Raw genomic sequence first — 25453 nt, 5'->3', positions numbered from 1 at the left:
TATGCCTTTCTGAATAGGGTATTGGATTCAACGTTTTGATTTGTTCATTTGTTCATCATCTTTGCTGGGATCCAAAGCAATTGTATGAGTTTCAGCATAGATAAGAGATATCCACGAGATAGTGTCATGCGCACAAGGTAGGAATCTCGTGGCCACGAGATAGTAAGATGGGCTCTGTAACTATCAGATCAACAAAATATAAAGGCAAGGCACAATAATTAAATGCAAAAATGAACTTTCCTAAATTATCCAGAGGAGTTGCTGCAGCGTCCTGAAACTTGTTTGGGCAGGTCGCTGGCTGTTTATCAGGAATCCCACTATTACCTTCCTTGCCACGAGTCTCAGATACGAATTCCTGACTAGTATCAGACACGCTTTTATTTATCCAGTTTCTAATATCCATCAGTGTAGCTTTTACGATATATATTAATATATTTAACATACCGGTATGCATACTTCTTTCAACCCCTCAATTCGCGCCGCAAAAGTCATGCCCCTATTTACTGAATGTACAGCAGTTATCTTTGTGGAAAGGGACCATAGAAAGGGGGGGGGGGGGGGGGGGGGGTGACTCAGGAGTGGACATTCTGGGCATTGCAAATGGAAAATACATGGATAAATACTTGAAGCAGACACACACGTCATAGCAGAAATACAAAGCTGACCAAAATACACTAAAAAGCTATGGAATTTCTACTGTAAATTCATGATTTACTAAGGATGGGAGAAGAACAAACTGGAGGGACACAAGGTTGAAACTGGCCGGGCAATGCCCCCTAGTGCCCCCCAGTTTCCACAGTTGCAGTTGGTTAGCAAGCATGGTAAATAAGTTCATGTTCACATTGGGTTTGTTACAAACGGTCTCAGTTCAGTTACTTTAATTTAAAACAATACATTAATTTGCTTGCTGTTGATGCTTACCTGGAAGAAAATGAAATTGAGTTGGGGTGTGTAATGGAGTTTGTTTTTTGGTTCGTTTCTGTGTTTTTTTTTTTGTACGATTAGTTAACCAGATGTTTGTCTGCAATGCATGTTGGTATCTTTTTAAGTAAATAACGTGGCAGTGATTATTTACTTTTTGTATCACTATTGAAACTAATAGAGCAAGTACAGGAGAGCATTCTCTTTGTCAAGTTCTGCCTGAATTCTGGTGTCCGACCACATTTTTTTTTAAAGATTGTGTATACAGAGTAATAGTTTTTAATAACATCAACTGTAAAGAATATACAATAAACTATTTAAAGCTTCAAATTACATTTCTGAAGAAGGATGAATCACAATGCTGGTGTAATTATTTGTATGATACTTGGAAATCTATATTTTTCACAGCAACAATAACATTCATTACGTTCCACATTGTACAGATAGTTTCTGCACTGTACCCAACATAAGTTCCTGTGGAAATAATGAATACAAACCACAGAAGAAACGCATTCTGAGTGGTTCTTATTGCAATGATTCAAATATATACATTTTGTTGATCAGCCTGTGATAATGTGCTTTGTCTATGAGTTCAGAAGCTACTCTTCAGTTCTAATGGGCTAGATCAGCTAATGTGTCTTTCTATTTGTATGTGCCAGCACCATCTAGTGCACAGCATTGAAATAAAAGGAATCTTGAACCAAAGTGGCAGATCGCTAAATTCAGCTGGATCTTACTGCTTTTAAGATACTTTGGCTGATCTTGTTGCATAAATCTATGAAAGGTCACTAACTGAAAATCTCTCCAACTCAGGCGAAAGCCCCTTACCACAGGTGTATCATAACAAACAAACACACTAAACGGTATTTGAGTAATTGCATTTACAAACCACTCAGAATGATCGCATCATAATAAGGTAAGGGTACGGTCAAATTACACTCATCATTATTGCATACTTAGTAAATAGGTTCACTGGTGCTTCCATTGGCATTCCAGTAACCAATATAGTTTTGTTGTATTCAGTAAGGAATATAGATCTTTTCTCACATAATTTGTCTTTGCATCTGTTGACAGAAAACAAAAGAAAAGAGAATTCCATCTTTTGTTAAGGTTCACAGAATTTAGAAGAAACAGGACAATGTTATTCCTAGTTCTGTAAATCCTGCACAGAGTTTCAATATGTTTTTAAAAATTAATGTACATGTTGTGTTTTCCATAAATAAAAAAAGGGTTTAGCCTTTATACACAGATAATTATTTTATTGTTTTATGGAGAGTTCAATTTTAGCAAACAAACTTCAACAATATTTTTGCATTCAGTTAGACATTGTATCCCATGTAAGAATTTTAATTGCTTCTCTTTCTAGTAAAACACAATATGGAGGGATGGATAACTCAAGCCTTAAAAAGACAGTGAATGCAAATCTTTGAAAACTGGCAGTGCATCAAAGGTACAAAAACTATAGTCACAATAGATTCAGGATAGCATCAAAGCTGCAGTACTTCAAAATGAAATATTTTAAGCATCTTATTTTTAGATGTACTATAGGTTGAACACTAAATGCCCCTGTTGTAATGTGCAGCATTGTAATCTTCTGAATATTGTAAAATAAATGAAAATATAAGTTCAGCTACGCAAACATAGAGTAGCCTACGTTATAATAGAATTAACTAAGAAAGGAAAGAAACATTACAACCTGCATCACATTTTTCACCCTCCCCAAATAATAATAAAAAAGATCTACAGGCATTTGTTTTTCATCCTATTTTAAATTATTGAGCCAACCTACTATTATTCTATATTGTTAAAGCAGTCTTTTGTGGCTCCCCACATTTCAGGAATTGTTAGATTTGATGCTGCGTACAGCTACATATACAGAGAAACAATCTGAAAAGCTGTACAATTCAGCAGCTTCTCAGAATGCACAAGCTGCCTTAGTTTTAGATTAAATCTACTCCCTAGTCCCAAATAATTAACTCTTATTATTGGGAGCAGTAAGTATATTTTACAAGAAATGATCAAATAAATGATGTTGCAGAAGAGCCTTTAATTTAACCCTCCTATTATGTTCAGAATTTAGGTACCTCTGTTATGTTTTGGGTCATATTGACCCGATGCAATTTCAAACTAATTTAAACAGCCTTAAATTGATTAAATGTTTTTATTTGCAAAGCTTTTACTCTTTTATGCTGTTTTAGTCCAGGAGCTATGATAAAACTTATCTGACTGCCAACCTGGGAGCTCCTCATTTTGGAATGTCTTTACCAGTGAGATGCTGTTGCAATACTGGCAGATAAAATTAGGCTCTTTCTTGTAGATCTATATTGTTTGTTTTTTTTGTTTATAAATATCTCCAGACAGGTGCAGCAATTTCCAGAAACAATAATACAAATATAATAATAAAAAAAACAAATTAAAGAAGTTTGTTTTATTCCTGCACACAAATCTACATAGATAAATGCCATGGGTCACAGTGACCCGAAACATCTTATTTGTATACATGACCTGTTCTAAAAAAAAATATATATATATAACAAAGGTTCTGTTTTCTATGTATAAGTTCATGACCCCAATTTAGGAAAAGTCATAAAACATTATACAGAAAATGAAAAGAAAAATAGCATTTAAGCTAATTGGAAACTAGAGTCAGGTCAAATAGACCCGAAACCTAATAGGAGGGTTAAATGCTGAGCTGCATTCTAGTGTATCTGAAGGAAAGATCTTAAAACACGTTTGACCACACGGCACAATTCATTTAGGTTCAGAACATATTTTTTTATGTATATTTTAAATGGGTACTTTCACACAAAATATCACAACTCATGTTATTTGTGGTATTTTTAGGAGAAGCATGTTTTAAACTTCATTACATATTTAAAATGTACACTTTAGACAGTATTTACTTCAACACTTGAAAACATTTCATACCACAATATACAGTCCCTACTAAAAAATCTGTTAGTCCTGAATGAAGAAGCTTGTATTTTACAAGGGACAAAGTCACCACTATGCTTGATGTATTAAAACACCCAGAAAGGCCCATGAAATCCGATTTAAAAGTGGGAAGTTCATGTTTATCTATGGGCTCCGACACACAACAAATGAGAAAATAAATAAAGCCTAGTTTGTGTGTCTGTTATGATCTATGAATGATACCACCTTTGCCTTCCCATACCAAAGTCCTTTGTCATATTACTCTTACTATATGTATACGTAACCAATATCACAGAATTTTCTTTTGCCACTGATTTGCTAAACAATGTTTTAGTGTAAAATACTGAATATACAGAAAATAGTATGTACAGTAAAGTATGCAATTAGTTCAGTAACCATTGCAGGAACCATCTTGAGAGCCACATATATTGGCACAAATTGGCTTCGGGATAAACCACGTGCCTATTAGGAAAGGTTTACTGTTGAGTTAGAGCTGCAGATACTCTATATAGCGCATGCACTAGGATGGTGGTGTTGCATCATGTTCAGTGTGCTCAGCAAGGATCCTCCTAACCCCATATCATTTTAAATAAATCTAAAGTTTTACTTGATGAGCCCAGAGTTGCTGCTGATATTTTCCTTCAAGTCACAGACCAGGTATTAAAAGACACACACAATTTCTAATGAAAGAAGCATCAACACCTAAAGTCTCATTGTGCTCATCTGATTTCACTGTCAGAGAATATTTGTCACCATCTCAGTTTCACTTGGGGAGGTCCAACCACTCGGGTGTACACAAAATACAAAGTGTAAAGGGTTAAACATGTGATTCCCTCAAAAACTGTGCACACAGCCTCAACTTTCACTCAGGAAAATAAAAGCTCTGAATTTCTTTCTTTCTTCCTAGTCAGACCTATCACAAAAAAACTGGACAGAACCAGCACAGGTGCGTTTGAGGCCTTTTTCAGTGTCCAGAAAAAAAAGTTTATAATGCTGATACTTTCACTATGTTGCGCTGAGAGTAGTCCGGAGAGTCTGACGTGTTGTTCCCTTCAGGTGATGTCACAGGTGGAGTTCGGATGCTTATTATTGCTGCGGTGACATACGGGTGCTCAGAGTTCTGTTGGACTGTGTCTTCCATCTTGGCATTTAAACTGGAACGGCTGCAAGATAAAAAAAAAATAATATATAATACTGTAGAAATGATCCAGCCAGCTCATTTAGGGTCACCTGCTGCTGTCTCACGACTCTCCTAGCAGAGCCCGTAGAGCAAACGATTCTGCAGACACTTTAGCTTCTGGAATTCAGGAGGTGGAGACATGGCTTCACAGTACAGCTTTCACTGCCAGGAATTCTGTGACAAAGCATTTATCAGATGAGAAAAAAACTCTTATGATATTGTTCTTCTAGTAAGCTTTCCAGCATTCAAGTTGACATATTTTTTTAAAAGCAGGTAAAATTGGAACCTCATGTCTTCTTGTGTTGCTACAGAGACATAAACACGTATAACTGGCTATAGGTGAACACTTGAGATGGATACTGCTGAACCTGAAAGCTTATTGCACTGTGGTTGGATAGACTTGTGAGATGCATTTTCATCATTTAAAGAGACAGTAACGCCATACAAAGTAAAACCTGCCTAATCCTACCCCTCTACATACTGGACTTTTGTACTGGCATCATTTTGGGGTCCTGACCAAATCTCTATTAAAAATAATGGTGTGATTCACTCTACAACGGTAAGTTGTGATGTATTGAATGTGCTGTTGCATATGGGGGATATGTTTTTGAGAAGTAGCATGCGACGTCACTCGGATGCGTCCCTAGTTATTATTATTATTATTATTCATTTCTTAGCAGACGCCCTTATCCAGGGCGACTTACAATTGTTACAAGATATCACATTATACATTATTTCACATTATACAGTTATCACATTATTTTTTTTTACATACAATTGCCCATTTATACAGTTGGGTTTTTACTGGAGCAATCTAGGTAAAGTACCTTGCTCAAGGGTACAACAGCAGTGTCCCCCACTGGGGATTGAACCCACAACCCTCCGGTCAAGAGTCCAGTGCCCTAACCACTACTCCACACTGCTAGTTAGAGCGCTGCAATTGAGTTACATGCGCTTTTGTTCTGTGCTCCAGTTATTACAATAGACCAGTTAAATAATGCTCATTTTCCTACCTGATAATTACAAAAATAAACAAACACGCACAAGAACATAAAAAGTTTTAAGTCATTTCTGTCTTACACCAAATTTAAATCTGACTGTGCAGTCTGACATGCACACATATCCTGTGACTATGGTACATCTGCAGTAAGACGCTTGTTTGCATAATGGAGAAAGTAACATTTAAATTAATACAATCATTGGGTATACCAAAGCATACCTTTCCCTCCCAATTTTTTTCCTTACATTTTTTTAATTAAACTCCCATCACATTTTCTTCTCAGAATGCACATCCACCTTAGCTTTAGATTTAATCCACCCCTGAGTAGGACTGTTAAATAACATTTATTTTTCTTAACATCCTATCGTTGGCAAGATGTTGGTAAAAATTACTCCAAGATATAGGTGCCTAACCTCATGGGGCAGAAGGGGCATGCTCCACCAGCCCCCCTCCCCCCACACACACTTTGAATCTGGGGGGGGGTCAAACTATATATTTTGCCCATCCACTTTTTTTCGTTCATTATTTATATATTATACCTTGTTGTATTTGGCATTGGTTTGCTTTACAATCTTTAAAATAAAATATAAAAATGGAAAAGCATTCAGAGGATGGGCCACATTTCTAAACAATCACAATAAATTCTCCCTACACGAACATATTGGTTTGACCCAAGGTCTGCACCGTGGCTGACGTTAGCTAACAGTAAGAAAAAACATTGTTAAGTGAATGTGAACTCGGCAGGCGGTCATGAGAGACGACTGCATGAAATATTAATAATTAAATATAAGCATATCTTTTTAATTTATTATTTGCAAAAATATCTGAAGGAAGAGAGAGTATCAGACCATTATTACAAGATAAATAATGTTGGGTTTTAGAATAGAAAATTAGGGTAATGTTGTTGCGGGGCCATGAACAAGTTCAAGTTCAATTCCCACCAACATCTTTTATTTTTAATTAGATTACGCAGTAGTAAATATATCAAAAAGTGCCACTTCAAAATCACACAAGCCTGATTTTACTTTAGTGAAAACACTTGCTACAATAGTTTTTTCATTTAAAAAGTGTAACTTAGTTGTTCTTTGCTGATATTAATGTTCAGCTTTCAGCTTTCGAAATGTGTGTACTTACTAATAATGTAAACTCACATTCATGTAGTAGGAAACATTTAGTTATGTTATGTCCCTGAATGAGTAAAAAAAATAGAAATAAATGCTGATTGATAAAAAGGGTGATTCAATATTTACCATATAGATTTCATTAATAGATTTCAGTATATCATCGACTCCATTGGTCTGGGGCAGGTAAGTTTCACATGGCGCATCAATTTTTATGTATTTATTTATATTGGTGCCTCAGGATGCAGGAAGTGGGAGTGATGTCAGTGTGGCCAAACACAATTGTACTCTTGTTAACGTATGAGCTGTGCATTGGTTGATCTGCGCTGCCTGTAATATTGTCATGAATCAGTTGTGTGAGGGCTAACGTTTAGCGTTCCAACCAATTAGCACTAAGCATTGCAATGTGAGGGCGGGTGCTTATTGTTTCAACCTATCAGCACCAAGCATTGACCTGTTATAGTGATCGTTTACTTTCCGAAAGTCTCGTAGCAGCTGGTTTCGCTGTGATACCAGAGCTCAGCATTGTCTGATGACGAAACATGAAAAACATTCTCTAGCATCCAGCACTACATTTAAAACAGCCGAGCAAGGAATATTTTAACTGTTAGCATACATATGTCAATATATCGATCAATAAACAAGCCATATTATAACATTTTGTACATGTTATTGTTTGTGTTTGTTTAGCAGATCCCTTTAATAAGCTACATGTTGGAATTCTAGGTACTGAACAGCATTGTGCAGATATGCCACTGGAACTGGTTCTGCCATTTGGTGCTACTTGTGTTTGTAAATATTCTATATTTTACACCTGTCCAATTTTATGGGTTTACTATTTCAAAAACTGTAAATTAAAAAAGATTGATCAGTAAAAATTAGGTTTACCAGAGCTTCTTAGCAAAAAATAAATAAAAAAAAAATGCTTTGCTACACTCGGCAGTTCTTCTTTACCTTTGCCCCCCCCACTATTAAATAAAGTTAGGCGCCCCTGCTCTGAGATATCAATCACATTTTTGGACAAGGCAAATGGTGAATACTGCAGGTATAATGGAATGGCAGGTACAATGGAATGGAAAAATACAGTTGTGAAATAAACTGTAGCTGATTTATAGCAGTGCTAGATCATTCAATCATTTGACTAATTGTCAATAACTAAAGACATTAATTAGGTTTAATCTTGCTTTTGAAAAGATTACAAATTCCTTGAATTCTTGTGCAATGAATCATGACCATATATATATATATATATATATATATATATATATATATATATATATATATATATATATATATATATACAGACGTGCTCAAATTTGTTGGTACCCTTACAGCTCATTGAAATAATGCTTCATTCCTCCTGAAAAGTGATGAAATTAAAAGCTATTTTATCATGTATACTTGCATGCCTTTGGTATGTCATAGAATAAAGCAAAGAAGCTGTGAAAAGAGATGAATTATTGCTTATTCTACAAAGATATTCTAAAATGGCCTGGACACATTTGTTGGTACCCCTTGTTGGTAGTCATTATTCTCACATCCAGACTGCATGAGGTCAGTTAGCACTATTATAAAATAACCAATAGAGGTGATCACACAGAATGGATGTTCAGGCTGGGGCTGACCCTGTTTCTGCTGCCTCAGAATCTGCTGCTGTTCCTGTTGCTGAGACTGCTGTTGATGATCCTGGATCATTAGGGGTTGATGGTCAGACAACTCCTGCTGAGACAACGAACAGGAAGCCTAACTTCAACCACAAGGAAACAGAAACTGTTTTGGAGCGTTGGAAGACCTCAGGCCACCTTGCCATTAAAGTCTGCTGTGTTGATTTTTCAAAATATATCATTTATTGGGAATTTGGCAAGCAAGTTGATATACTGTACTATACATGTGTTGTAACATGGAAAAGAGAAATAACAGCAGATATTATTCTGCTTAGTTTAAATGATCTGTCTGTTTACAGTGCACATTCCATACACTTGAGTGTCTAAATTCACAAATCTCCTATACCCTGTTCAATAGCAGAGGAAATGGGAGTAAGTGGTAAGGTCATCTGAAGTTGCATATTCTTGAGAAGATGGTTAAATGATCCAACGGCACCTTCTCCAACGAACAATCGCTATCAGCTGGAAAAAACTGACACACTCAAGATAATAAACACAACAATAGCTGGTTAACATAAATGGTAATTTCTTGCTGGCAAGCCATTTTCAAGGCTACCTCAGCACATGACATATAGTCACATCTTTTGAACACATCTCAATTGGGGTACACACAAACACTTTACTTTCATTTCTGTGTGTGTGTGCATTGAGAAATCAAAACTTTCTTTTCCTCCATGCTTAAGTATCTCACTCTGCATAAGTCTTTAATTATCTCTCCCCCTGTAATCTCACACACCACCAACACCCTGTCCGTCTGGGGGAAACAGGATAAAGTCTGGTTACTTTGAAGGTCAAAGTACCCTTTGAACTCGGGTGTAAGATCTTGGTTTTCAAGGTGCTATTTCCCCTACATAGAGCGGATTTAAGCATAGGTGTTGAAAACACGATCACACCTGATAAAGTCAGGTTCCCACAGACAAGGTGTCAGGCTTCAGCTGGGTGGGGGGGCACGTAAAAGTACCAACACCCAGTAACAGGTCGCTTCACCATTGGCTAAGTGCCAGAGACAGGGGAGGGGAACCACCCTGGGTTAAGGGGTATTTAACATCTTGTAAGGTTGTAAGAATTTTGAATCTGTCTGTTCTGTGATTGGGACATGATTACCTGCATGTATTATAATAAACCTGTTACTAATTGAAGAAAAGGACTGTATTTTCTTAAGAAACATCGCAACACACTTTTAAATCAACATCAACAGGTTATTACATCTGAATCTAAATGATTTTTTAAATCTACTTTGTATTTAGTGTCACTGTCTACTGTGAGTTAGTATTTAGGCTTCTGTACAAAGATTATTATTATTTTTTTAATTATCAGGTTAGGAAGATGAACATGTTTTGAGAACTTCAGCATGGTGTATATTAGTAATTACTGATCATGATTGGATAGACACTTGCTGGTAGACCTGACTGGTAAAGGACCCCACCTGGTATCAACTATATTACTTAAAAATGAATACATCAGTCTGAATGTTGTTGTAATAAACCAGGGACCTGTTTTTTACTATGTTCAGGAAGTACCTGTTAGATATCAGTGGTCTCTCCCGGATCTGTATCGTACTGAGCTCCTGCAAGCTCCCCGCATGGCTGGAGTTGGGGAGGCGGAAGGTCTTCTTGTTCCTTCTAGAGCAGCAAGTGGAGGTGAGCCCATGCTGAGACGAGATGGACGAGCAGCGAGAGCCTGGAGGGTTCACTGACGAAACTTCCATGCAGTTCTTCTCATAGGTCTCTTCATCCACAAACTTGTGATTCTAATTCCAAAAAAAAAAAAGTAACGGAGAATAAGAGCCAGGGTTCCTGTAGACTTAGGTGTGTATTCTACTTGTTCTGGTTATAGACTAGTCTTCAAACTACTTATTATAACATTAAACACCATTGCATAATAGTGATATAAATAATTACCTTGCCTAAAGTTTTTTCCCCCATAATTAAAGTACTGATACTTAAATTAAGACTTGGGAGTGAATAAATGAAGTAGAGTTAAATCTCTATTTAGAGTTAAATCTCAAGGTAGAGCTAAATCTTCAACTCACTGCTAAACTCTTGTTACTAAAACGTGTGTAACTTGGTGGCATACTATTGAGTGCAATACAAGAAGCACAGCTGGTCAACTACAAATACAAAGATAAAGGGTCAAGAGTGAAAAGAAAAACATGACAATCAGAAGCAGCTTTTTCACTCATTGACTTGCCAATCAAAACATATTTTTATTTTTCAATTCCAATGAGTGTTTACAGAGGTGATATACTCTCTTTAGTGTATTAATATCTGTAAAAACATGGAACAGCAAGAGGGTCCTACTGTACTGTAAAGAATTGAACAGCAGTAGTATTTCTATCAACCTGCCTTTAGACCTATTGAACAGACACAATGTGTACTGTATTTGCCACGGACGCTATAGCATTAGTGAGTGATTCACCAAATATCTCTGCCAATGGCATGCCAGTTCTAAATAAAAAACAAACAAACATTGACATAAATGACTGACATTTCCAGAATGTAGCTGCTATAACTGTAAAGTTAACGGATACTTAATAGAATGTGTAAACTGAACAAGAGGCAGTATATCTTATCCATATGTATGGCTCCCAGGAATTAAAGTCCTTTACATTATAAGAAGTTGAGCTGAGTGAGCACCTCATACTGTAGGCTAGGCCCAGTTTATGCAGCATCCATATGGTTTAGTTTTGTTTGTTTATATATTTATTTTAAAAAATAAAAGAATATGGAACAAATCAGGCAACATGGTAACATGGTGGAGGAGGAGGAGAGTGCTGCTTTAGGGTGTATCTGGTAGGAGGCAGACTGAAGGGCCAAATACAAGAGGAAAGGGGCTGATGTATGGGTGATGCATCTACGATGAGGTGAGTCATTGTTCTCTTGAACTAACCAGTCAGGCTCTATTTTAAAAGCAGGCATGCCATCATAAGCCAATTTAAGTGCACAGGTGTTATTTAGAAGCCCCTGTGGGTTTTAATTAATGTGGAATAAGTTAGTGCCACCTAATATGGCCAATGCTTTCTGTATGATCAGATATAACCATTCAATTCAGAGTCTCCATTAAAAAGTACAAAACATAAGATCATACTGAAATCGTTACCAAATATACTAAGAAATGTATGATTGCAATTTATGTCAGGCTCATTGTTCCAGTATTAAGTTGTGGTTGTAGAATCTGTTCTGATGGTTGTAGTTTAAAATGTCTTAATACAGATACAGTGCAAATAGAAATATCAAGCACTGGTAATGCTAAGGGTGTTCAATACTGCAAAACCCCTGTTTTCAGATTCATTTCATGCTATAAACACCAACTTTAATAAAGAACAAACTAATGCAAACATTTACACAGCTGTATTACAGACTGTCAAAAACAATAACATAAATTAAACAATTACCAGCAGAAACAACACAACATAAAAAAAAAAAAAAAAATGAAATGCATATAAATGTTACTCACTGAGAAATTTGTACACACAGACAACCACAGAGCAGACAAACAACCAGTAACTGTCACAGTGGCAACTATTATAATACACAACTTAAAAGGAAAAACTACAGCTTCAGCTACATTGAATGAAAACACTTAAATAGTACCTTTATGAGCGCTGAAGAAGAAATTGATAAGAGGGGATAATCCACATGATAGGATAATCCCTACATGATAACACGACAACAGGGGAAAAAAACCTCAATGACAACTCCAGATCAGATGATAAGCAATTACTGCATGAGCATGACAGATCAAAAAGCATGATGCATTTTGAGATAACATATCTGGGCAATTGTATCTGTACCTAAAGTATTAACTCTACTTCATTTATTCACTCCCAAGTCTTAATTTAAAGTCCCTAGTGCACTGTGCTTTTCTTGTTAACTACATTTGCAGACAAAAGACTGTATTACAGTTCTCACTTAGTTACTTTTCTAAATATCCTCTTACAACCATGTGTACATTATACTGTACATTGTTTTACATTGTTTATTACTATTTCCTAAGATGTAAGAGTTGGTTACTTTGGGTTTCAATTATCAATAGTTCAAAGGGGAATGAAAAACAATGAACAGACATCTTTGTGGTTGCTGGAGGATATAAATACACCTTTTGTAATTTGGGAAACATGTTTCAGACTTGTCAGGATAACTACTCATCAGTTATTTTAATAGGAGCTTTGCGAGTTCCTGCTCGGCTGATTTTGGAAAACATTCTGCTGGAGCTGCTGGAACTCAAGGTTAGAGAAGCAAGCTGTGGAATGGACTCATTTCAGTGCTTGTTGTAAAAACATAATTAAAAAAGGGCATGGTAAATCAAACTTGCTCCGCTACATAGAAGAATGTAATATCTCACTGCCAACCTGCATTGTGTTTTTTTTTTTTTACATATATATAGTACAGTAAGCTGCACATTAACTGTTGATGGGTGGCATTTCTCGATAGTTACAAAACAATAAGGTAGTGCTTAATTCTCTTAAATCTAGGAATGTGTAGTAGATGAGAAATGATGAATATAACTATTGAGAAAAGCATGTTTCATTCCTATTTTACATTTTTTATCAGTGCTGGGCTTGAAGTAGTCATCTTATACAGACTTTTGCAAATCTGCACCCTGTAAGTCCAAAGTGACCTGTAATGTGAAATATGCTACCACATAGATATCAGCTGTAGAAACCAAACTGCAATATCCTAATTCTGTAGTGAGAGTGTAAAGCATTTACAGTTAAAGCTATTTTTAATCAAAGGGTTATTACTGATTCTTGATTAAATACATGCATCAAAAAACATAACGCAAAGACTAGACAATGCATTTTTAGTATGGTATAGGGTTATGACCACACTCTGAACAAATCACGATTCTGAACAGGGTCCGGTCCCAACTGTATATAGATTTCAATATTTAAACGCATGCATTCCATCATAAAGGAGTAGATTTGAAATAGGTTTCTTATCTACCCACCCACTTGGCCCTAGCTGACAGTGTCAGTGCCAGTGTCAGCTCCAGTCAATTCAAACAGTCTGTCTGGGACTCATATAAATGAAAATTGCACAGATACCTGTATATGCCATGATCTAATTTTAAGTCTGTCTGTGCGTTCTGGTAATATGAATTATTAAGACAATTTCCAAATTAAATTTATGCTTGTCAGCTTGCCTTTTAGAAAACTGTTGACTAGAAGGAATCTTGAACAACGATTGGTGTCATTAAATCATATTTCAAAGAGCACAAAGAGTTTTACGAGAATCTCTGACTCAGCCAAGATATACAGTAACTCTAAAATACGGATTCTGAACAGACTGTGCTTTTCCAGAGGTTGTTTATTGACTTGTTTATCTTGAAATGTGGATGCAAGTTAGCCATCTGGTCTCATTGTCTAGCATGAGAGGGATGCTGGCAGCAGTATTATGCAAGTTGCTTGTAGAGTCGACTCCACATAATTGCATAGACCGGTGTGACGCTATGCAGATAATCGGAGTATGCATATAATAGGAGTAAGGGAATAAAATGGGATACAATGACAATAGGTCTATGCATACGTATACATGTATATATGACTCGTTTTAAACAGATTCATAACATTATTTTCTGTTCTTTATTTTACTGCATGTTGCTTAAAATACAACTTCAAAACAATAAGCAAACTTGATATATGGTACAGTATACCTGTAAAACATTCAAACGTCACATCTCCGCGGCAGCGCATATGAAAAGTAAAATAATAATAATAATAAAAAAGTACAATATAGCCGGTATGAAGTTCATGTTAAGCATTAAACTTAAAGAACTGTATACAGCCTACAACTTAGAAAAAACTCCACCGATTGAGCTGACAAAAAGTGATTGCAAATTACAGTATAGATTAGGCTAGCCTATATATACTGTATATAGTATAGGAAAAAAAAACGTCACAAGACTGAAAACCATTTGCATTCATGAAGGCTTGTAGACAGTACAGTATATTTAATTTAATGTAACTTAATCAGAAAAAAAGAAAGACAAACCAACGAAAAACCAGTACGTTATACAGTGCTACTGTACGCTCATGCACGCACTGCTGTATTCTCTGGAAACGCAAGAAATGAAAAAAAAAGATGTGTACAGAGTTATGTCTCTGAGTTGAGGTGCACAGATTAAAGAAAAACTTCTAGGCACAAGGCTGTATGGAAGCTGATTGCTTTAGAATAATAACTCCAGGAAAACCAATCGTAATTCAAAAAGGATGACACTTTTATTAGCAAAATAATTCAGCATAACATCACTCACTCTGCTCCCAATCCACTCTGCCCGCTTTTAGCACAGTGTCACCTTATCTTGTGTCCTGGCCAACCAATCACCTTTCAGAACAATTGCCGCTGTTTATTCCTAATATGGAACTAATGTCATTTATTAGTAATTTTCAACTCTTAAAGGACTACATATCCCACCTTACCTTACTGTAGATATTGTGACTACAACATAGGAAAAGAGTTTTACAGGTTTGCTTCACCATTTTCTTATTTTTTCCATCGCTGTAAATACATTTGCACATAACAACAGCACGTTGACAGAACACATGGATTGCATTATGCAATTAGCCGAAGTAAAATGCATTGTACAACCAACTTCGGGACCACACAGCTTCATGCAATAAAGCGAATTATGCATTTAGACGATATGCATTTAACCGAACCATATAATCATAGAAAACAATGCATTAAAAACCGGGACCAGCTGCATGCTATGCAATTAAACGATGTATGCAATTATTTAGTATGCAAATAAGAGGAGTCGACTGTAGTCGGAAATGCTACTGAGAATCTTCAGAGCTGTGGTAACAGTGAAGTAAATACTGTTTGTACACATTTAAATAGTTCTTAATTATTTAAATTGTGTCAAGGTGCTAAAGTATAAGAAGTAAAAAGCAGTTGTATATACAGTTATTAGCATATTGATCATGAATATATACTACTTATCAGAATGTTCAGTTTTTTTAATTATACCAAGGCTAACTGGACATTTTGCTCAGTGATGCAACACTAAAAACAAACGTGTTACAATTTGGTGTCAAAAATATCATTTGGATGTGTATTTTAACACAAAAAACAAAGACTCAATCAAGAAACGTAATGCATTTTTAAAATCTCTACTTACTTTCACATAACATTTGAATCGGACAGGTATAGATTTTTGAATAGCTGGATTTCTTACCGTGGTTTTCTCTAGGCAGTGCAGTAAGTGATGATGCTCTTTTTCAAACGATAGGTTGGTTTTACTAAGGAAGGCCTGTCCTGCTTCTTTTGAGGCCTTAAAGAAATATTAAATACAAGAGAAAGCAATATTTGCACATCATTTTCTTGATATCAGAATGAAAGGAGAGAAAGCCATTCACAGTCTCCATTATAATTTGCAAACATAAGATCATACTGAAATCATTACCAGATATAATAAGAAATGTATTATTGTGTTGACCTAATTGATCATGGTTTAACTAAAACTAATTTATAATGGCTTTATTCCATACCTTGGGCACTACTCTATCAGTTGTGACCATTACCTGCTCAGGTGAATCGGTCAGCAAGCCATTGTGTTTGCTCTGCATATAAGCATTAGCGCTCCCGCTCTTCGCCATTCGAATTCTAGCAAGACTCGCTTTCTGTTTGGAAAACACACGCCATTTAGCTTTCTATACGGACTGTCTATTTATCAGTCTTTATAAAAGTTCTAATTAAAGTGAAGAACAAAAACACATGGTGAGAATGGAGCTCTCTCAAAGCTGCTCAGGATAAGGGATGACATTAACAGTTTTCATCTCATTTGCCTCAACAGTTTCAATATTTCTAAATTTGATTGAACAGCCGAGTGTGATACTTTCAAAAATACTTTTCTTCGCACTATTAAAAGCTGAAACATGGTTTCAAACATGGTTTGTACTTTTCAGTCGATCAACCAGATGACAAATTAAGTATATTCCTTATGTTTAATCTTTGAATCATGGCTAGAAAAAGCCTTTATGTCGTTTTTAACACAGGTCAAACAAAGACTATTAATTCTGATAAAGATGTTCCTTCATGAATCTTCATGTGGTTATATTTAATTTAGTTTAGTTATTTTAATTAACACTAAAGTCCTACTGCTGGAAGCTGCATGTTATTTACTATATTTGTCTTTATCTTATAAAAGCACCCTCATTATATATATATATATATATATATATATATATATATATATATATATATGTATGTAAATTCTCATGTAAATCTCCTATACAGATTAGCATGTTACATGCTAAACTTTCACTGAGTTAATTAGAATAATGGGGAGGTTTATTTGTGTACTGTAACAACAGCTTTGCATAGGTTTGTGACACCACTATCAGTCATATAGATGTCGGAAAATTGAGAGCGTTTAGCCTTACTCTTAAAATCAAGATTGCTTAAAAAAAAAATGGTCAGGGTTTTTGTTTTTAGGCATTATGTTACATTTTGAAGTGGCCTAATTCCTTTGGAGACTTAGCTGGTTAACTTGAAAAGCAGACTGTTGTTTTTGGGAATGCTTCTCCACTGGTTTTGCATTTCTGTCCTTGGATACTGGCAGGAATAAACTTATTTTTCTCAAGGGCCTCTTGTGTAAAGTATGGACTAACTGTTCTAAATTAAGAGCAGAGAGCAAACAGAGAGCTGTCATGTGATATTGTATGGTTCAAAAATACATTCTTGGCGGCCTCTGAGGAATGGATGGGAAAAAGAAGTACTTACTAAAATGAATCATTCTTATACAGTATATTCAACTAAATATTTATCTTGCGTGTAGGTTAAATTACTATAAACTGCAGCTAGACTAGATTAGTAAATATACCTCTTAACCCAATTTGAGACATGCAATATAGCTAAAAGATTAATTGCACAAAAAACAAGCATGAACCACATTGAATAGTTTACAATAGACTTTTCTATCAACCTTATCATTTCGTATGTGATACAAATTAGATTTTATTAAACAAAGTGTGAACTGCATTTATATGACCCAATGAAGTCCAAACTTTGTTCAGGTGAACTGGGATTTTGTTATAATTTATATTTTGAAGGGCAGTTCATTAAAATATGTGTCAATGGCAGCAGCAGCAAAGGTGGTATGCCTGCATTTTCATTAGTCAGATACTGTATCTTATTTCGTAAGTATTTTTTGGTACGTTCCCTTTCAATTCAGAGATGACCACCAACATTAGTTCAGTAGTTCGGGACAAACACCAATCACAAAATGTTTTAGTACAAATATTTATTGTAGAGAATGCGGAGTATGCGATTTAACAGAAAAGTATGCTGTATATACCCATTCATTTGGCATCAAACCTAACTTGGTTTGAGGGTTCGCTGCCTGGCCAACTGGACGAGGCTGAGACCCCCATTTGATAAAACATAAAAACTGTTATTAAGAAAGGTGGAGATGGGGAGGTGGTGGGTTACGATGAAATCAAAACGCAACTGAGAGATAAGTGAAGAGGGTATTTATAGTGCTAACAATTTAAATTAGCTAATGTGTAAATTGAATGATTCAATTTGGTGATGCGGAGATTGGTGTCTGACCCTCCTCCCGAACTTTAATTATAAATTTCATTTTTGGGATATGCCTGCCATAGGTAGGTATTCACTAAGCATTTTATGTCAGAGCTGCCGATAGGCCCCTTTCTAGGGTGACGTCCTCAGTCCTGCCTACCGAGAGATTAAACAGTCAACCCACAGAAACCATTTTCTCTTTTGCCTCTCACCTAAGGTAAGATAAACTTCTGTAGTATTACACTGAGGGTGTTTTTGAAAGCTTTTTCTTAGTTGACTGCAGTTCCCTTGCATTCATGCTGAGAGCTGGCTTACCGCTTTCGTGGAATCAGCAGCTGTAATTTTTAGCTTCTTTCTTGCTCCTTTCTTTCGCAGACTGCCTCGCTTGCGTTGCAGGCTGTCTGTATCCGACTGTCTGTCATGTGTGAGCGACTGCCTGTGCAGTATTTGATTAAGTGTGCGTGTGTGTTGTCTTTTCAGCCTACACTCTCAATATTTGTACTGCGGCTAGCTGGGCTACGCCGCATACTTTCTCCAGGTTCTACTACCTTAATGTGGTAGATCCTTCCTTGCCTTTATTAGGCACGACGGTTCTTGAGGTTGCACGCTCGCACCGCTAACCCTTGGGTTATGTGGTTCCGATGCGTTCCTCATCTGCTGCCGCTCCTTCTCCCTCGCAACTACTCTGGTATACTTTCCCAAAAATAATGTTGGGGGTCGTCTTCGAATTGAAAGGGAACCCTGGCTCCCTGAAAGAGAAGACGACCACCAACCAACGAGGTCGCATCAGTCGCCCTCATGGGTTCGATGCAAAAGAGAAAATGGTCTCCGTGAGTTGACAGTTTAATCTCTCAGTAAGCGGGACCGAGGACGTCACCCCACAGAGGGGCCTATCAGCAGCTCTGACATAAAATGCTCAGTGAATACCTGACCTGTGGCAGGCATATCCCAAAAGTAATGTTGGTGGTCGTCTTCTCTTTCAGGGAACCAGGGTTACGGTAAGTAACCTAACGTTATAAATCATAAAATAGTAACAATAGTAAAAGGCCAGTCTAAAAAACACAAAGGCAGAAATTGTTTGCCAAAGGCAGGTACTTTGAATGAAGAGTCCATGCTTGTAAACTGGCAACTGTTCTACCATCAGTCATTCTTTGATGTTCTATGATTCAAATTAGCTTTGCAAGCTGAAATATTATTTTTTTGTCATCCTGCCCACTACAATGCATTTAAAAACTAGGATTAGACTTGTTTTCACTGTAAATAAATGTCCAGTATCACAGATTTTTTAAACAAAAGTGGCTATGAAAAATACTAAATAAAGTGAATTATATATAAGCGCTGCATGGTGTGCATATCCATATCTGCACGATAATGGTGGTATGTTTTTGCAAAGCTTAAGGATAGTTTTAATAACTGCTTAAGAGTGGTTAAACAATGCTTTGAAAACCCATGAACTAATAAACCCTCTCTTAAGTTAAAATGGTTAAATGGACCACAAACTTCATGTATTTAACCAAAATAGGCTTCAAAAAACAATCCTTCTGAAAGTCCTTAAAGTTTTGGGAATCTACATGTCTATTGTACACACATTTGTTTTAATATAACTGAAAACAACTAAGATGTCACACCTGCAGTACACATAGTGCAGGAGAAAATATCTTGAAACTTTAACATGACAGTGCAAGTGATAACTGTACCAGCTCTGTACCTTTATTAAACGAAACAACATACCTTCTGAGCTCTGCGCTTGTCAGCTCTCTGATTCTGGTGATATATTCTGCTGAAGTTGGAGACAATCACAGGAACAGGCAAAGCAATAACTAGCACTCCACTCAGAGAGCACACTGAGCCAACAATCTTCCCTACAATCGTCTTGGGAACCATGTCACCATATCTGAAATAAAAGAAGTAAAATGGGTTAGTGTTCCATGTACACCCTGTTAGCATCACATGTAGAGTGTTCCTTATTCATGATTTATTACTGTGCAAACTGACCCCTCAGTATCATTCTTCAAGTCACATCACACCTCTGTCAACTGGTATATACAGTATGTGTTGCACCTAATCAATGGTGTTTGCATAACTTATACACATTAAATACATGTAATAAAAAAATATTTATATATATATATATATATATATATATATATATATATATATATATATATACATAAAACAAATATTGGATTCACTACATGCCTATGCATTTACTAGTGTTCCAATGCTTTCATGTGACCCTAAATTTAAATATTTAAAAAAGGTGCTGTCTGCTCTGTGAATAGTAACAAAGGAGATGATTTAAAAAAAACAAAACAAAAAAAAACGTCCACTAGAGGGTGCAAGGCTGCTACTAAAAATAAATTAGATAAGAAAATGAAAAAAAAAAAGCCATTTCCCTCTTTGTTTTATTGACTAAGTTGCTAAGGTATTTTTGTGTCTCTACCTCATTGGTTGGTGGCAAAGCTAAAAAGGAATAATCATAGCATATTAAGAGCTAATATTAAATAGGGCTGTCGTTTTTGTTTATTACTATACATACATGCTGTGAGTCACACTCACAGTCCAACAAATGCGTCCCGGAAAGCTTGGACTGGGAACATGAATATACATTAAACATCTTTGTCACCTTTTTCTAGTACTAGTTACTTGGTATTTTATAAATGTATGGATGTACCCATACATGGATTATGGATGTTCATAACTAGTATATCCTAGTTTTCAAGCTGAGAGTGTACTGCTTGCACACTCTTTGCTTTGCCAGGCATATAAAGAATGCAATAGAAAGTCTGGCAGGATTACTAGGTTTACCTTTAATAACCTTGGGAGTATGTGTGCTCTGTTGTTTACAGAAAGGGTGTTATAATATTAACTATATGTGTGTGTTTATGGGGCATACAGTGTATTTCTTATAGAACTGGTTAAAGCACAATACAAAGTAGCCAGTGCTGATACACAGTTACAGTTGGAGACTCTGAAGTGAACTAATCTTAAATATAGGCTTTTCTTTTAGTAGAATGCCCCAGTGATTTTATGCAGGCTAACAAGCAGCTGGATTTGTGGAGTGTATTCTCTTCAGTCACAACATTGATTGATAACTAATGTAGATGATGTGACAGGAAGGGGATATGTGGGGGTGGGGAGTGTTAATGGTGTTTTAGAATAACTTGTCATTACTCATGGAATTACATTTCCTCATTATCATTAATTTGCCTATAACTGCAAGTCTTTATCCAGTGTGCCTTTTTTCTTTTTTTATCTTTGAATTTACCTTTTGTCATCACTCATGTATAAGGGTGTTTTGTGGCCGCACATTTGATTTATGTCTATAAGCCTCCAAACCTCAGAAGTGCAGTGCTGCTTGTTACTCTGATATGTATCTGCCTTTGATTTGCGGCTGTTTTTTAAAAATACATTTTGTCGTATTTTCTTTAGAATGGTATTGCAGACAATGTCACAATCTATAACAGGACATGTAGATGTTGGTGAATAACCAAGATGGGCTTGATCTGATTGATATACAGTCCAATAAATATGGGGTGGCCATTTCAGACAGATACAAAACAATAAGGTGGTGCTTCATTCGTTTTACACTCTGTGGCAGATTTGTGTTTTTTAGATTTGGTAGGACGATGATCAAATTGAAAATCTACAACAGCAAACCATCGCTCTGGCTGCAGCCACAATAGAATTTTAGAATTGATCAGCTCGTGAGTATAAAAGCCTCACAATGACTCCCAGTGATCTTGCTTGGAATTGACATATATACACTGTAGCTGGAATACCCACACAGTCCATTGTAATGATCAATACTGCTAGCTTCCATTTTACTGCATGTTGCTTTGTTTTAAAATTGACTGTAATGCTGTACTAGAACTTGCCATATTTCCAATTTGTGGTGGAAGCAAATATTCATAACTGCTACACACTTTTAAAAGATTTTAAAGCAGATTTATAGTACCACAATATATTAAATGATATTTAAAATGAGCCGTGTTGCCCTAGTATATAAAATTCATCCACTTCAGCAGTTTGAAAACAACATAAGTACAATTTAAAATTCAGCAAATCATTATGTGTCCTAATCCTAATACATGGTCAGCAAAGGACAGAACCATTATTGTCAATATACCAGATGAAGAGAATGATGGAAACCATGTCTAACAAAAATATATTTACATGTATATAACAAAATTAGCCAAATATTATAATTATTAGGGTGCTGCTCGACCTCTCTACTGTTTAGTGGGGTCCCATGTAGCCTGCCTCTCACAGAATGTGTGATAGACCACTCTGAAGCAGCTGAGTGCTGAATGAACCTAAAATATATACTTCAGATTAATTAGAATTTTGCTTTTGCTGTTCACTAAATACAGTATGGACTCTCATCAAGGTTGAATATATCTTGAAATGCCTTAACTGCTCAGGAAACTGCTGAAATAAAAAATGAGTTTGGGCATTATGAGTTTAGGAGGTTTGTGTTACATTAAACTATGTACCGTGAAGAGTGTACTTGTTTTATAACCATTGAAATACTGAAACAAGCATTAAAGTTAAATGTGGAGTTTCCAGATAAAACATAAGACAAAATACTTAAGTATTTGTTTTCGGGATCTGTACTTTACTTAAGTACTTTATTTTTGGGATATTTACTTTTACTCAAGTACATTTGTTTAGAAAATATTGTACTTTTTACTCCACTACATTTCCCAGAAGCATCCCGTTACTCGTTCTTTCAGCACACTGACTCTTGCGCTGGTAAAGCAGAGCCTTATGCGCAAAGTGTCTGCTCGCTTTGATGACATAGTACAGGGATGGCAAACCTATGGCACGCGTGGCATGCAGAGTCGTATTTGTTGGCATGCCAAGTCAGCAGCTGTTTTCTGGTTGTTGTTTTTTGAGCTGAGTGGCACTTTAGAAAGCCAGTCAGTTTGATTTGCAAGGGTGGCCCCGCCCCTGAGTAACTGAGCAGTGCTAACTGTATCCGTTATTATCTGAATGTTCTGTTTGACTGTTTATGGCTGTTTTATGTTGTTGTGCTGCACTCTGTAGCCAGGAGGAAGCAGACAAAAACAGTAAGTCTGTCCATATGTAGTTGTGGTCAGGTATGGATGTGTCAGCGCAACTCGCGGGGTCCCGGGAGGAAGAATTTTGCGTACAGTTATCTCCTGTACTATTCGTACTTCCCACTCCGACACAATTTAAAATTGTCGGAGTCGGTGTAATGTTTTTTATGTATTTTATTTTTTTTTTTCTTTCTCCTCAGGGGTCTGGATTTGAACTGCTGACCTTCGGCACTAAAGGCAGACGCGCTACAGTTTCGCTAAAGAGGAATCCCCCCTAGCAGGGTTTGTAGTCATGTCTTTTATGCACACATACAATGTGCCTATTCAGCCAGTAGGGGTCATTCATTACATCGGGGAGCCTCAAAAACTGAATGACATAATCCAAGCAAAAATATATTCACTGTCACATACAGTACTTCATATCTCAGACGATGTTTGATGCTGTTTTTTTTAATGTAATCTTGACACTATGGGGGAAATGCAGGTGTCAAATTACGTTGAAAAAAAAACCGAATAGCCTATCCACAAATGTACTCATATCAGAGCCATAATTTATGTAGTTTTTTTACAACCTTCTTTTTCCCCCACTATATGAAGACAACCACAGCTATCTTTTCCAAAAAGAAAAAAAAAAACACAATGCCACAAAGTATACTATCTACTACTAGTTATTTTACAAAATGTAAAAGCAGTAGATATGTTTAAGGAAGTAAATATATCACAGTTGAAAAAAATAAGGTACCCCGGTAATGGTTGTGTGCAACTGCAAACACATAAACTAACACTATGGCCAGGATCACCGATGCAGCGCCAAATGAGCAAACTTTTAATATGTATTGCATTGTGATTGCTTCTTTTAATGTAGTTTAGCAATAAAATTCTCAAACGTGATGAAATGTGATTCATGCATTTCACTGTAGTAATACTGCATATTAGAACATTTTGTTTTGTTGGTATGTGCTCAATTATGTAATCTTATAATATTTTAATGTATTTATTTAGAGGTATTTATCAGTGAATAAATAAAAGAAACAGTCTTGGGGTATATTTATCATAATAACCTAAAGTATCAATTTTAGCTTTCAATTTTGACATCCTTCTCTAATTGTATTTGACAAAGCAAGAATAAATCAATTTAAAACAGAATGGACTCCTTTTAAAATGAATCTCCTTTTTTAGAAGAGATGCTTTCTTTGCGTGAAACCAAGATGTGTGTAGTGTACTTGTTTAATCATTTGGTGTGGATGTTTTTATCTAGGGGTTGCATTGGGACCCACTACCACTACCTAGTAAGACGCTTATAATCATGCTTCATTGCTTTAATTCACGGGTTCGCTGATACCATATTGCTCTTTGAACCCATTTGCCATGGTCAGACAGTGCAAGTCGGCTTTCCTTAACATTTAGAGATACACAGAAATTACTTTGAAATGGGATTTGTACATTGCGTCATTAATACAGTTTTGTGCACGATCAAAAGTACAATAATTAAAAAAAATATGTATCTAGACAATCTAGATCAATTATGATTATCAATATTGTAACTTAAGAATACATGAATAGTTCATGTGTAACTTGCTCATATCAAGGGACTGCTCTAAAAAAATATTGTTCCATTCCAGCCTTCCAACAACAGACTTTTTTAAATTAACAACTCTCCCCCCCCCCCCCACTCCCCCCAAATGTATGCTTGATCAATGGACCAGATAGAATTTGCACATCTTTATGGAATCATTTGCACACAATCTTAAAAAATGTAAAATACTAGAAAAGACAAATTAAGGAAATACAGAATTATAATGCAGCAATTATCTGTACCACGAAATTTTCAATTGCATGGTCCATATAAATGTTAACTTTAATGCAGTCAGAGGGGACCACCGGCCACACTATTCTTTCACAGCTCATGCGCTATATGTTGCCTCATGAAAGAAGGCTCTGTCTTACTTCCTCCTTTACCCTCCTGGGGTGTGGCCATCATACTCTTAGTGCTCGAGTCCCATAACTAACACTTATTTAAGTTCTTTCAGATTCTCTTCTCTTCCT

At 36.1% G+C, this 25453-nt stretch overlaps 1 protein-coding gene across 1 annotated transcript in view; it reads right to left on the bottom strand.

The window, feature by feature from the left end:
* Nucleotides 1–1103: 1103 nt before the first annotated feature.
* Nucleotides 1104–25453, bottom strand: part of LOC117419572 (potassium voltage-gated channel subfamily D member 2-like) — a 107482-nt gene continuing 83132 nt past the window's right edge. Inside the window, exons 3-6 of the mRNA XM_034032443.3 lie at nt 20076–20238; nt 16000–16095; nt 10341–10570; nt 1104–5018 (exon numbers count right to left, since the gene is read on the bottom strand). Of these exons, the coding sequence (XP_033888334.2) occupies nt 4841–5018; nt 10341–10570; nt 16000–16095; nt 20076–20238 (667 nt within the window). The 3' untranslated portion in view covers nt 1104–4840. The remainder of the gene's footprint in view (nt 5019–10340; nt 10571–15999; nt 16096–20075; nt 20239–25453) is intronic.

The sequence above is a fragment of the Acipenser ruthenus genome, chromosome 14, assembly GCF_902713425.1.
Source record: "Acipenser ruthenus chromosome 14, fAciRut3.2 maternal haplotype, whole genome shotgun sequence".
NCBI classification, from domain to species: domain Eukaryota; kingdom Metazoa; phylum Chordata; class Actinopteri; order Acipenseriformes; family Acipenseridae; genus Acipenser; species Acipenser ruthenus.
This window is presented reverse-complemented; position numbering and strand designations above follow the sequence as displayed.